General features: G+C 38.1%; 1 protein-coding gene across 1 annotated transcript; it reads right to left on the bottom strand.

Annotated features, from left to right (window-relative positions):
• Positions 1-2569: 2569 nt before the first annotated feature.
• On the bottom strand, positions 2570-13880 carry LOC131925764 (interferon-activable protein 203-like). The gene is given in 6 exon segments (XM_059281116.1): positions 2570-2736; positions 4186-4376; positions 6332-6748; positions 10998-11165; positions 12169-12290; positions 13613-13880. Coding segments are annotated over 6 exon segments (1239 nt in total). The 3' UTR covers positions 2570-2663.
• Between the last annotated feature and the right edge of the window lie 226 nt (positions 13881-14106).

Genomic DNA, 14106 nt, shown 5'->3' with positions numbered 1-14106 from the left:
AGATTTAAGATTTTCTTTGACAGAGATATCTATTGCTTCTACCTTATATTCAAGACCTGAAATTTCGTCTTCTGTTTCTTTTAATCTGTTGGTGAGGCTTTTTCTTTGAATTTGACTTTCCAAATATTTCATTTTGAGTTTTGCTTCAGATTAGTTTTTTTCTTAGTGATTCTATATTGGTGAAATTTTTAAGGTCACTCCATGTAGTTAAAAGGGAGATTTATTTAATGGCATAACATACAAATGAAGGGATACGTAGGTTGCAGGTTCTGGGAAAGACCCAACGCAGTCCGGCGTTGTTCTCTGGAGAACTCTCTTCAGTCTACCTCTAGAGTCCAGCGTCCACAAAAGAAGAGAGCATGGCACATCCTGATCTTGGGTCTTCAGGGACCTCCCTTCACCCCACCTAGTAAGCTTGATAGTTACCAAAGCCTCAATGGGGGTTGAAACTTCCAGACCAAACCTGGAATGGCTACCCACTACAATTCTATTTCTTTGTTAATTTCATCTTTCATGTCTTGAATTGTCTTCCTTATTTAATCTAACTTGTAGTTGATTATGTTAGCCCTATTAGCTCCATACTGGAACTAATTTTGAGCTTCTATAAGGATGTCCAGAGGGCAGTTTCTCCCAGCTCTCACTGTGATGATAAGCTGCTTGCTGATAACAGCTAGAAAGGATTTCTGTAGACTAGACACAGAGTACATCACATACAACTGAAATTTCCTATTTGCACCAATCATAGGAGTCTTCTTGTTAGGTGTTGAGGAAGTGCTTTGATTCTAGCTAGATGGAAATGATTCCCAGTTCATGTACATTCCTCAAGCTTTATGACAGAAAAAAAGTCTGATAGAAGTTATTTGAAAACTATAACTGAAACTGCATCTTTGAGTGCTAAAGCCCTGAGCTAAAATTTCATAGTTTACTCATGATATCTGTACAGTGTTCTAAGTAGCCAGAGTTGATATGAGGGTCATTGGCTAGCTGTGTGACTGCCAGTCTTTTTGCTCAAGGAAGTTCCAATTAAAAAGGAGAGCCCAATACCCACTAATTAAGGAACCTAACTTCAGAGTCACCAAGCTTGTTCCTAGTTCTTACTTTCTGGAATTGATAGCAACTGTAGTAGTTGGAGTTTTCCTGTCCCAGCTACTGCTCTGAAACAACCACTCAGAGACTTAATATTAATTATAAATGCTCATCAGATAGCCCCGGCTTGTTACTAAGTCACTCTTACAACTGAAATGAACCCATTTTTTATTAATCTATGTGCTTTCCCAAGGCTCATTTACCTCACATATGAACCTCCCATATTGCTTCTTCTGCATCTGGCACCTGACTCCTAACTTTGCCTTTTCTCTTCCCAGTGTCCTTAGTTTGGTTCTCCCACTAATCTTGTATTGTCAGGCTATTGGCCAGTCATTTTCTTTATTAAATCACTCACAGTGACATATATTCACAAAGTGTAAAGGGATATTAAACAAACTCCCTGCAAAAAGGAGGTTCTCTGACCAAGGCTGTGAGTCAAACTGTGGATATAAACATGGATATTTTAAAAGAAAACTGACAGTAAGTTGTGAGGTTTGTAGCAAGCCTTTCTCTTTCCTGCCACCTAGCTCCCATATCAAGACACAGAGACATATTAATCATGATAGCTTAGACTTGTTTTCAGCCAGCTTTTATAATTTATATTAAGCTACTTCTGTTAATTACTTGCTCATGGCTGTTACCTCATCTCCTACATGTCATTCTTTTTCTGTGTCTCCATGGGAGTCTGTTCTTCTTCCCAGCATCCTCTGTGCCCTGAAAATTCTGGCCAGACATCTCATCCTATTCTACCATTAAACCGTGAGCAAAAATAAACATGTTCTCTCTTCAGTTGCTTAGGTCAGGTATATTTTCCCATCAGTGACAGAGGTAAACAATACTCCACCAAGGCCTCTCTGGGCACCCTGGCTAATTTCTCATTACCTTTATCATAGGGCTTTCTCATTTTGCTCTCTAGGTTTTCAGTGACATTTCATTTTAGAATTGGAGCTGAGATTACTTACTGTTACAGATAGTATTCCTCACTCTTAAAACCCCACATTTGGGGATTCTTTGTCAAATAATGAAACTCTACTATACAGTCACATTTACTTAGTGAAAAGGGTCTGAAGACTTGTCCTGTACTCAGCACACTAGTTTTGGAAACTGCACTCAAGGTTGAATTCAACTTTTCACCTGTGTATTATTAATGCCTTGGCTTTTATGGGCAGGACACAGTCTGGGTTTTGTTTTGTTTTGTTTTGTTTCTTTAACATGCTTTGTCCTTAAACATCACACTTGAAGCCTGTATTCCACAGTTTTATCTGCAGGTCACTAAATTTTTATTTTATACCAACTCTCAAATGTTTGAAAGGTATTTCTGAGCAATCACTGCTTTATAGAAAAGGAGATTTTATTTAAGTTTTACATACAAAACATTCAGATTAACAATTAGCAAAGTTATAGATACAAAACATGGACTTTAGATAATACAAAAATGTATAAAGAATATAGAAACCACCATTTCCAAGAATTAAGAGCTTGCTTTTATAGATATGGTATTTCAACATATCTTATATACATTTATTTTCTGGACTTGGGTCTTCTTTCTGTAAACAGTATCCTTGGCATCCAGGTTTTTAGAAATATGGTTCTAGAGAGGTATTCATAATTGAATTAGGGTTGAATGACCTTCCTTCTGGCATTGATGACCTTAAGGAAAAAAATGATGAGGTCAGATCCATTGTAATACAGATGGTTCTACACTTCTCTCTACATTCCTACTGACTAGTCACCATGAGTCACATCCCCTTTTCCACTCTGTCTTATCTCTTTAAATGCCTCTCTGTCCTTGGAGTCATCTTTCTTCCATTGCTGGGGACTATGGAATTAACTGGTCAGCCCTACACGCTTGAGTACAGGTAGAAGAGTGGGTATGTCACAGAGCTACAGTGGAGAGGAAAGACTTGTAGTCCCTGAGGTAAAGATTGAGGTGCAGAGTCTCACACAGGAGGCAGGTTGGGAGGAGGAAGACAAGGCTTTACTGGTGCAGCTGCCTTGGGAGCAGGTTTGGAACTTTGGCTGAGGGGCTGAGAAAGATGATACTGTAAGTGCATATGTATGTGAATGAACAAGTGGTCCTTTCTACTTTTTCCGTTTACATTGTAATAGAGGCTTTAAAAAAAACTGTAAAATGAATCCCACATGTGTGTATGTATGACAACGATTGTGGATTTTTAGCACATTGTGGTCTGATTTGCCCAGGGAATCCTTGGGAACTTTCCATTTCTAATCATCGTCCTCTGCAACAGAAAGTATTTGAATGTTATAGGGGAAGACCCCAAGGTTCATTGAGTTTTAGTCTCTGGTCCAGTACAAAATCAGTGTTGTGTAATATTTTGTTTGTTTTCTGACAAATGAAGCTTTCATGGAGATCAGAGGGTGGAGCTAGCCACTAGTTAAATGCAGAGGCCAGGCAGTGGTGGCACATATCTTTAATCTCAGACCTTGGGTGGAGGAAGCAGGAAGATCATGAGTTCAAGGCCAACCTAGGTTACAGGAGGTCAAAGAAGTCTAAAAGAGAAAGAAAGCCAGGTGTTGGTGGTGTATACTTTTAGTTCCAGCACTAGGCAGGTGGAGACAGGAATGTAAGGCTATTGAGACAGAATCTCAGCCCCTTTCACTCTGAGGATTCATAGAGACAGGATCTCCCCATTCCCTCAGAGATTTCATAGATGTAAGAAGTCTTAGGTGGCTGGCTGCTCTGCGTCTCTGATCTTTCAGCTTTTACCCTCGATATGTGAATCCAGGATTTTACTGTGAAGACTAAATAGGTTCATGCTTAAAATCAGGGAATCATAATTTGAAACAAACATCCTAATTAACCCAAGTCTTGCCAAATTATCTCTCTGCTTTGAGAAATGAGATAGTTTTTATCATTTAGCTAAACATATAACAACTTTGAGTCTTTCTGAATTTATTTTCTTTATATGATTTAAAAAGTCTTACTTAAAAATAATGGAAGGAAATTAACTTATTGAATGGGCAAAGCTTAATTTTCCTCCACTTGTTGGATTTTCTATGTAATGCCAACAATCAAGTTTTACTAGAGTATTAAAATAATACATGATCCTTAGGAAGAATGGTTTTCCCAGAGCACACACCTGCATGTAACTGTGCCTTACAGACTTCAGCTGCCAAGTATCTTCTCTTGAGGTCAATTGAAAGCAGATGAGTTGAACTTTATTGCCTGGCTCACATTTGATACTCATCAGTCGTCCATAGACCACCCCTTCTGTTTTCCCAGTATCATCTTCAATCTCATAGTAAATGAAGTCATTCCTCTCATTTTTCTGAGAAACAAGTTAACATTCATCTTTTAGGAAATATGTGAAAGCTTGCCATATCTATGAGAAATAAAGAGTGTTAGCATAAACCTGTCCCTGACAAGGCAAGTATGGCTCTTAGGTTTAGAACCATAGGTACATGGTTCAGTGCGATGGCACCATGGTAAGGATGCATTTTGGCAAGCCTGATTACCTGGGCTCAATTCCCAGGACTCATGGTAGAAGCAGAGAACTCATTCATGGAGCTTCTTCTGATTTCCACACTATTTTCATGGCTTTTGTCTTTCTCTCAACCCTCATAGGCAAAATAAAGAAATAACTGAAAAAATAGTATCACAGGAACAGAAGAGGTGAAGATGTTTGGTGAACAAATCTTTTCTTGGCAATCACTCTGGAGGTTTTGTGTGCCTAGCCCTTAATGACTGAGCCACCACTGCAGCCCTTGGAAGCCTCTCTTAAGTTTTACTTACTTGAGGTCTTTATCTGCCGGGGGTCTTTAGAACAGATGAGTATCTTCTTAAGTACTAGTTGTAACATATCAGAATAGCTGAGATTTCTTGAGGATCCCAAGTAAGGTATCAAAATTGAAAACAAACAAACAAACAACAACAACAACAACAAAAACAAAACCAAAAATAAGTGACAAAACCCATTTAGCTACCACTGCATGTTTCTTAGGTACATCCAGGAGACCTGAGAAGAAAAGGCTACTTATGGCTCATTGTAAGTCTGAGAAAGACGATCATAAGTCCCTGTTCATTTAATTTTTTATTTTTTATTGAAAATAAAGTTATTTTTATACAACATGTTCTGATCATACTTCACCTCCCCTACTTCCTCTTAGGTAATCCTCACCTCCCTACCCTTTCAACTCCACACCTTTTTTCTCTCTCTTTTAAGAAAACAGTCAAATAACGAAGAAAAACCAATAAGAATAAGACAAAATGAACAAACTAACAGAAGTAAAGAAGAAATAGCATGAGAAACAAATAGACCAACATATAAACACACAGGCACACAGCCAGCCAGCCAGACACACACACACAAACACACCTGCTATTTAAAGGATCACATTTTCTGAGTGCACATATCGATTCACTCTACTCCTTCCTAATCCCTCAAAAGTAAATCTACAGAAATATTTCTGGTGTTTTACTGTGTGTCCCATGTAGTTTACTTATTAGTTGTATAATCAAATGTAGCAGCACAATAAAAACAGCATAGATAAAAGGAAAAAGCCATGACTTATTCATACACAATGACTTACAAAATCATACATTGAACAAGCATGCATACTAATGAATTAGTACATCAGCACTTAAAGAAACATTCAAAAGTCATAGAATTCCTTAAATTTCTTCACTTTCATTGTGCCTATTATAAATTGTGAAATTAAACTAGATTGTTTAACTCCTCTTTCTCTCATTGTTTAAAATATTATTCACTCAGTCAAAAGATCTTGATAAAAAGTAAAGAATGTGATAATGAGAACACATTAGAGAAATAATCCTGGCTTGTTGGACATGGCTTCATTCTTGGGCAGAATATTCTCTTTGCTTTTTTATTCTTATCATTTCAAACTGTGTGCAGGCTATGAGTTTGACTCTTTATTCAGTACTGAGTTGGGCAAGGAAGCTATAAAAGAAATAGTATCTAAAAGGAATGTGTAACAATAACTGAACAATGTCTGGGAATAGGATGACTATAGATGGATTGTCACAAACAAGAAAATGTTAAAGGTTATTGATGGAATCTTTCTAAAGAATTTTCCTTGTGGTACCTTGAGAGGAAGAATGATATGAGAGCATTCCAATCCCCAAAGTGAGGAAATCCTACTCATCTCTTTCTGATTTGAAAGGGAATTACTTCCTGTATTAAGTAAGTTGAGCAAATTCCAGTCCAAGTTAACCCTTAAAATCTCAGATTGCAAAAGGCAATGTACAAATAATGCAATGGCTTACCTTAGTTACCACAAACTCTCCATTCACGTATGTTCCTTTTATTTGAGAAAAAAGATCCTTAATTTTAGGAGTTCCATTGGCTCTTCTCCTCAGTGTATTTGAGATAACCATTGTTCGGTTAACATTCACATCAGACACACAGGAGGCTCTATATATCTCCAGAAATCCACTGACACCAAAATAATCTGATATGGCAATGATCTTTTGTGGGATGAACTTGTTCTTTAGGTCTGTGTCAAAAACCTTCACTCTGAAGAATTCAGTCTCAGTAGCCACCGTGGCATGGAACATCCTTTTGCCATCAATCAAATCATAAGTAAATGGTTCTGTTACTTTCAACACCATCACTTCTTTGGGATTTTGATGGTCACCTTGTACTTTAGAAGGCTCCTTTCATACATTTCCCCACTTTGGTGTCTATATAAAACACACACAGGATAAACATACATAATTCAGACAGATCATAAGGCACAATTCCACTGAGTTTAGAGGAGAACATCTAAACAAAGATCGCCATACTATAACCTAAAAAAAAAGTAAGAAATGGATATTTATCTAAATCACTCCCTAGTGATTCCAGTTAATACTAAACATACCTACCTGGTAGATAAAGGGATCATACTTGTAGTTCTGGGGAATGAACTCAAAGCCTTCAATGCTTTCGTTAAGTCCTCTATTGAGAAAGATTTGTCCTGACTGTGGGCCAGGCAGGACTGGAGAAAACTTCAGCTACAAATGGTGCCCAAGGGCTCAAGTTTCCACCTTAAACCTGAGAATATTTAATAAACAATTCTAAATGGAGCCAAAACCAGATTCCTGCTTCATGTCTCATAAGGGTGACTAGACACTGCAACATGTGGGCTTGAGCTACTCTGTGGCGGGTTCCCTACATGTTGGCTTGACCTATTCCTGCCGAGTTACACAGCTGTGTCTGTGAGTTGTGCAACATGGTGTGTGGTGGATTTAGCCTTTGCTGGTAGAAGAAAAAAAAAGAGGTTTCTGGGCTACATTCTGCTTTGATAGAAGCATAAACCCACTGTGTCTGAGAGTTGATGGCTCCCAGAGCTGGCAGTAAACATACCACTGCCATGTTGGGAACCTGAGGTGGGCGGAGCCACCAGCCAAAGCTGCTATTTTAGCCCTAGTAATGCTGCAATTTAAAGCAATAGTTATACAATAAGGCAGATTCAGATGGGACAAGACTTTAAATGGTTTATAATGTATGTAAAAATGTATGTAGGCTTGAAAGAGAGAGAAAAAGGAATATATGCAGTTACATAAACAAATAGATAGTTTTAAAAAATAAAGTCTTTAAAGAGACAGTAAAGGTAGTATAAAAAATAAGCCATGTAAAGATGGATATTACAGAGAGAATCTAAATTGTGTTGTCTTTGGTATTTTTAACTGCAGAAAAACATTTGATCACAAAAGCTGTTGAGTTAAGCCAATATGTATATTGTAGAGGTATCTTGACTTCAAAATTTGGATGTAAGGATATTTTGCTTTGGAAAAGAGTCTCTGCTTTGGTTTCCACAGAAAGCCAGAGGCTATGGATTTGTTCCACATTAAGACACATCAGGTTTGACCAACCAAGACCCCCTGAAAGGTCTCTGATGACACCATGGCCCAGATGATCCAATATCCAGAATGGTTTCAAGGCAACTGGCTCAGACAATACAACTTGGACTACTCCATAATCCTAAAATTTTCTTTATGTCCCCATAAGAATACAGCACCCCCATCCAGCAGGAAATAGTATGAGAAGCTAGGCCCAAACTCCCAAATATACTAAGCTGGCTTTGGAGATGGAATTGGCTCACTCTTTCTCTAAACCCAAGCATATTACTAAAACAAAAGGTTAAGAGATTCTTTTGTCCCATATCAGAAGAGCCCTCTGGTGTGGGACAGAGAAAAACCAATATTTTTATAAATGCAATCCCTTTCTAAAGAAAAAAAAGTGGACAGTATAGATAACGATAGGATAAAAGGGTAGATTGTTGAACCTACTTTTTTTTTTTTTTGGTTTTTCGAGACAGGGTTTCTCTGTGTAGCTTTGCTCCTTTTCCTGGAACTCACTTGGTAGCCCAGGCTGGCCTCAAACTCACAGATATCTACCTGGCTTTGCCTCCCGAGTGCTGGGATTAAAGGCGTGCGCCACCACCGCCCGGCGAACCTACTTTTAAAGAGCAACAACTTGTTTGAAATGCTTTACATTGGTATAGATTTTAGTTTATTGATACAAATTTAAAGTAAATTTTGTTATACTATATATATATTTCTACTCTCATTTAAGGCATTATGTTTATGTAACTCATTTAGATTGTAATGGATAATTACAAAATAGATTAATAATTAGTCATGTATGATAATCATACTTGTAGCCATGTTAGCTAATTTTTCTAGGTTTACATAGATATATTTCAGATAGACAGGTAATCTTCAAACACTTCAAAGACCTAAAGAATATGGCATTTAAAATGTTTTAAAAATTTAGTCTTTCTGGACAGTGAGACATGTTTGCTCTTGGCAGCACCGATTTACTTCAGAGAGGAGGACGGGCATCGAAGACATTCTATATAGAGTTTATCTTCATCTTGGCAAATATAGCCATTTGGGCAAGAAACTGTTCTTGCCTGGACTGCTTGATCAACTGGACATGCAGGACCCATAGAAAGGTGACCACTGAACTTTGCTTGACAAAATGGTCAGTCAGGTTCCTGCTTTGCAGAGGAAACTGCCAAACATTCTACAGGACACAGAGAGAAGTGACTAAAATACTCTAGGCCTGTGGGCTGAAGACAGATGCCCCAACTTTACAAAGGAACATTAGGTGACTGTCCAGGCTGTAAGCTGTCTCTGTGTACTCTCGCAAGACTCTCGAAAGTTGCTCTGTGTCTGTCTTCCATTTCTCAGGTAATATTATATCCTTCTGAGGTCTTTGATGTAGTTGAAGACTAGATAGTTATAATTTCCTTAGTTATGATAAGAGATAAGTTAGATATGAAACCTTAGACTCACATATATAGGAGAGAATACAAATAGACTAGATATTATAAATAGACTAGATATTGTAACTGTAATTCTTGCTTGATAATTGTTTTGTTATATGTAATTTTACTATGTGAAAGTTAAAACATTCCTTTTTGAAATAAAGAAAGGGGGAAGTGCTGTGGATATCACTCTGTGTAAATAAAATGCTGATTGGCCAATAGCCAAGCAGAAAGTACAGGCGGGACAAGTGGAGAAGAGAATTCTGGGAACAGGAAGGCTGAGTGAGGAGACCCTGCCAGCCACAGCCATAACAAGCAACATGTAAAGATACCGGTAAGCCACAAGCCATGTGGCAACTTATAGACTAATAGATACAGGTTAATTTAAGATAGAAGAACTAGATAGCAAGAAGCCTGCCAAAGCCATACAGTTTGTAAGCAATATAAGTCTCTGTGTGTTTACTTGGTTGGGTCTAAGCGGCTGCGAGACTGGCGGATGAGAGAGATTTGTCCTGACTGTGGGCCAGGCAGGACTGGAGAAAACTCCAGCTACAAACTCTGTTTAAGACTATTTTGAAGATTTCAGTTACAAAACCTTGTCTAAAATGTCAGAGCTTTGTGGTAAAAGGGGTTAGGTAGGCAGCCCCAGGAAAATGCCCTCAAAGATTGTTAATCAGAAAGCGTTCAGGCTAAAAGTTCTTCTTTTTGCATAATAGCAGGAATGGAGGAGAATTCTGGGACCAGAAAAAGTTGCTGAAGTCATTTTACTTTGATCACCTGCCTCCTCAGTATCCCACTCCTTTCAGAGCATCAAGAGAGCACTATGATTGTAGAGCTGAAAGAGGAAGCATGACGGCAGTCATGGCCAACCTGGGTACCAGCACAGGGAGGCAGCTAGTAGCACTCTCTGAAATCTGACTTGGAAACATAAAGACTTCACCCTGTGGTGGGGTTGGGTTTAACTGATTCCTGATGGATGTGTTGTAACATCAGGAAGTACATTTCCCTTATAACTAGAGCAGCAGATTAGATGAGGGCATTGATTAGGAGATGAAAAAAAGTACATGATTAGGAGATTAGATGAACTTCTTTCAAGGTTGTGATCCTTGTAATTATATTAAGAAAGCATCAAAATTGGAACAGGAAGCCATTCCCCTTGATGAGGAATGGCTGGGAGAGTTCAATGTATGCCTGGGAGGGTCTGAAGCTGACTCTCAGCAAAAGTGACCATTATAGATATACGGTATTTGGTTAGTGAATGGACATGGATAAAGACTTCCAAGCAGGAAAACAGCATGTGTCAGAACACATGGTGAGAAGAGCAAAGAACGGTGAAAGTAACCTTTTGTTGGGTCACCAGCAAAGGGAAAAGGGCATAGAAGAAACTAGGCAATGGGGATTGAGACAATCCTGTGTTTATCCCTGTTTGTCTCCCCTATACTTTCTTCTGAATACTAAGTAGAAAGTTGGTTGGCATTATTAGAAATCATTTCATAAATACTTACCACTTCAATACCATGGAGGCTCTGATACATGATTAGATAACTTAATGAGCTATTTAATAATATGAGGAAAACCTTTGTAGTATTGGACCAGTGAGAAGTTTTTCCAAGGTTGTGGTGATCCCAGAGATATGCTTTGGGAAGGGCCAAGCAGTAGGAATTGGAAAGTGGTACCTTGTTTGAGGAACTACTGGATGGTGTTGGTATAGGCTTCTGAGGAGTCTGAAGACAACCTTCATCTTTTTGTGTGTTGCTTCCTGAAGGTTCTGGAAGCTGAGTCTGTTCCTGGGTAAGCTTCATTTTCTTGCCACCTTCAGTTTTCACGGTTTGTTTTCTCTTTTTCTGAAAGGACAATGTTTGTCTCTCCTTACTGATTTTCCCATGTGTTGGAAATTGAACCCCAGGCTTTGTACATGCTAAGTTGTGTTTTTCTATACAGTTTTATCCCCAGTTCTTAGTCATGTCTTCAGTATTAAATAAATAATAATTCAAGACCACAAGAATTTTTGTTTTATTACTGGATTCTAATTATATTTGTGTAATTATGCACACCTCATTCTTAGCAGATGTATTGTACAGTGTGGTGGTTTGAATGAAAATGGTCCCCATAGACTCCTACATTTTAATGCTTGGTCTCCGGGGTGTGGCAGTATTAGGAGGTACGTTCTTGTTGGAGTAGGTGTTGTTTGTTGGAGGAAGTGTGTCACTGAGGGGTTGGCCTTGAGTTTTCAGATGCTGAAGCCAAGCCCACTGTCACTCTCCTTTACAGCTGCCTATGGAGGTGTAGAATTCTCCACTACCTCTCCAGGACAATGTCTGCCTGAATGCTGCCATGCTTCCCACAATGACAATAATGGACTAATCCTCTGAATGTAAGCAAATCCTAATAAATGTGTTTTTAAATAAGAGTTACTGTAGTCATGGCATCTCTTTAAAACAATAAAAACACAAGTAAGACATATAGAACTGTCTCATAGAGGAGTAGAAAAATTACATTTATCTCATCCTATCCCTGTGGCGGCCGGAGTACTAGGTGTAGAATTACAAAGTCCATATTTAGGTTTATTCTTTATAAAAGCCATATCCCAAAGCAACTGCTATTTCAGTAAATGGTCTTTAAAAAGCCACATGGTAATTTTTTGTTTGCATCCCTGGGGGTTATACTGCCTGAGTTAGAGACATTGTTTATCTGACACTAAATGAGTGACAGGTCCCTATGAATTTGTTGACTTAGAACCTGTTCTCACTAGAGCCATGGACTAGATAGAGTACTGAATCTTCCTAAAGAGTTAAGAAGGGGAGGAACCTGGGGAGAAACTTTTTGGTGGGAGACCAGCCACCTTACCTGTGCAGAGGGTTCGCTCTTGTCTGATTCATTATCGGTGGAAAGAGATCGGGACCTACTGGGTTTTTCTTGCTTTCTTCTTTTCACTGCAGTTTGGATTTTTCCTTTCTTTTGCTTCATAACTGCAGGGATAAAGAAAACACAACAAATCCAGGGAAGTGGTTTAGATGGATGAAGCTCATTCAGAATTATTTATTTTCCGTTTTTTAAATGAAATTGATAATTTATTCCATTTTTGTTAATAGTTTTACAGAAAGACAATGATTTCATGTTGCTTTTAACAAAACTTTAATCATTCAATTTTACCAATAAAGACTCAGAGCCAGATGTTGAGGCAACAACCTGCTAGCTCACAGAGGCAGAGAAAGCACCCATCTGACCCTCTTTTCTGTTGGTGTCCCATAAACCCCACTTCTTATACCGTCTCAAACCAAAACCTATCAAACTCAAAGTCCCTCACTTCTACTTCCTGTGCTTCTCTCTAACCATCTCCCTGGTTACTCTCTAAGTTGTTTGCTTAATAACCCAATGCTCAGTTCTTACCAACTGGTTGCTCGCTCTACCTCTTGACCTATGGTTGACTTTGTTTAATCCAGTTTGCAATATTCATACAGAATGCTCTTAGAATAAATCGGTGTGCCAGGCCTGAGCTCAAACCTAGAAACAGTTTTTTTTCCCCAGCAAATAATGCAATCTCAGGGTGCACAGTGTGATCAAATATCCTCCAACAATTTCAAGAACTGTTGTGTCTCTACTTGTGTCTGTGTGTTTATTATAGTCTGCTGTAGAGGCTGTACCTGGCCAGAAGGCCACCAGTGGAACCAAGTCACATACAGACATTGGATTTTGACTTCTATATTGGGGATATATATTTATATGGAACTCATGGTATTCTTAATCTGCAGGTATCCTCTTCTGGGCCTCCTTATGCTAAATTCACATGTCAGAGTTGTATACCAGTATGTCCAATATTGTTTAAACCCATAGACTTTATAAAGAGATACTTCACATCTCTAAAATGAGGGCTTCTACTTAAATGTTATATCACATTTTTTTTAACCAGAAAAGGTATTGATGAATGGATAAGTTTGTAATTTATTGTTAAATTTACTCTTTTTAAATGCTTTAAATATTTTTTCCCATTTTTATTTTATTATTTTCTAGTTTTTCTATAATATTTGGATGTTCTAACCTATCTCAACAACTGATTTTTATTTTTTTTTTACCTCCAATGCAAAAAATGACTAACCTGAAATATATCAAGTTTCTTTGTAAGAAAGGGTTTCTTGGAATCATCAACTTGTTGACATCTGAAATGCTTCAACCCCCATAGTTTCTAAAGCACACACTGGGAAAGGAACATATCAGCTCTGATCTCTGCAGGGAGCCAGAAAGTTTGGGGAGGTTGGAAAAGGGATGAATGTCCAGGGTGCTCCCATGTTACCTTTTGCTCTCTCTGTTCTAAGCCTTTCAGCAAGGTCTTCAAGTTCTTCAATGCTTTCACACACATTTATGAACACGTCCAGTCCAGCATCTTTTGGGAATGTGTCCTCCATCAGGTCATCTATCTGAATTCTGTCATAATCATTTTCATCTTTTTTTGATAGATTTAGTTCTTTTCTTAGTAAGGACTTGATTTTCCTAAATTGGTTGTCATCCACAGCCACATCCTCTAATTCTTTTTGAATAATAATTGTCTTGTATTCACTCATTATCTCTAAAATTATGGACAATCCTAAAAGATGAAAATGGACATAGGATTACAGACATACACAGACAATTCCAACACAAGGTTATTCCTGTGTGAGTGAATGACCCCAATTGATAATATTCATAATTGCATGTAAGAGAAAAGCAGAATTAAATACAAGCTGTGCCATTGTGCAGATTGGATGTAGAACTTCTGTATTAATAAACAAATGTAGGATATTCTTCCCC

This window comes from Peromyscus eremicus, chromosome 15 (genome assembly GCF_949786415.1).
Source record: "Peromyscus eremicus chromosome 15, PerEre_H2_v1, whole genome shotgun sequence".
NCBI classification, from domain to species: domain Eukaryota; kingdom Metazoa; phylum Chordata; class Mammalia; order Rodentia; family Cricetidae; genus Peromyscus; species Peromyscus eremicus.
Note: the sequence above shows the minus strand (reverse complement) of the source record. Positions and strands in the feature narration are given on the sequence as shown.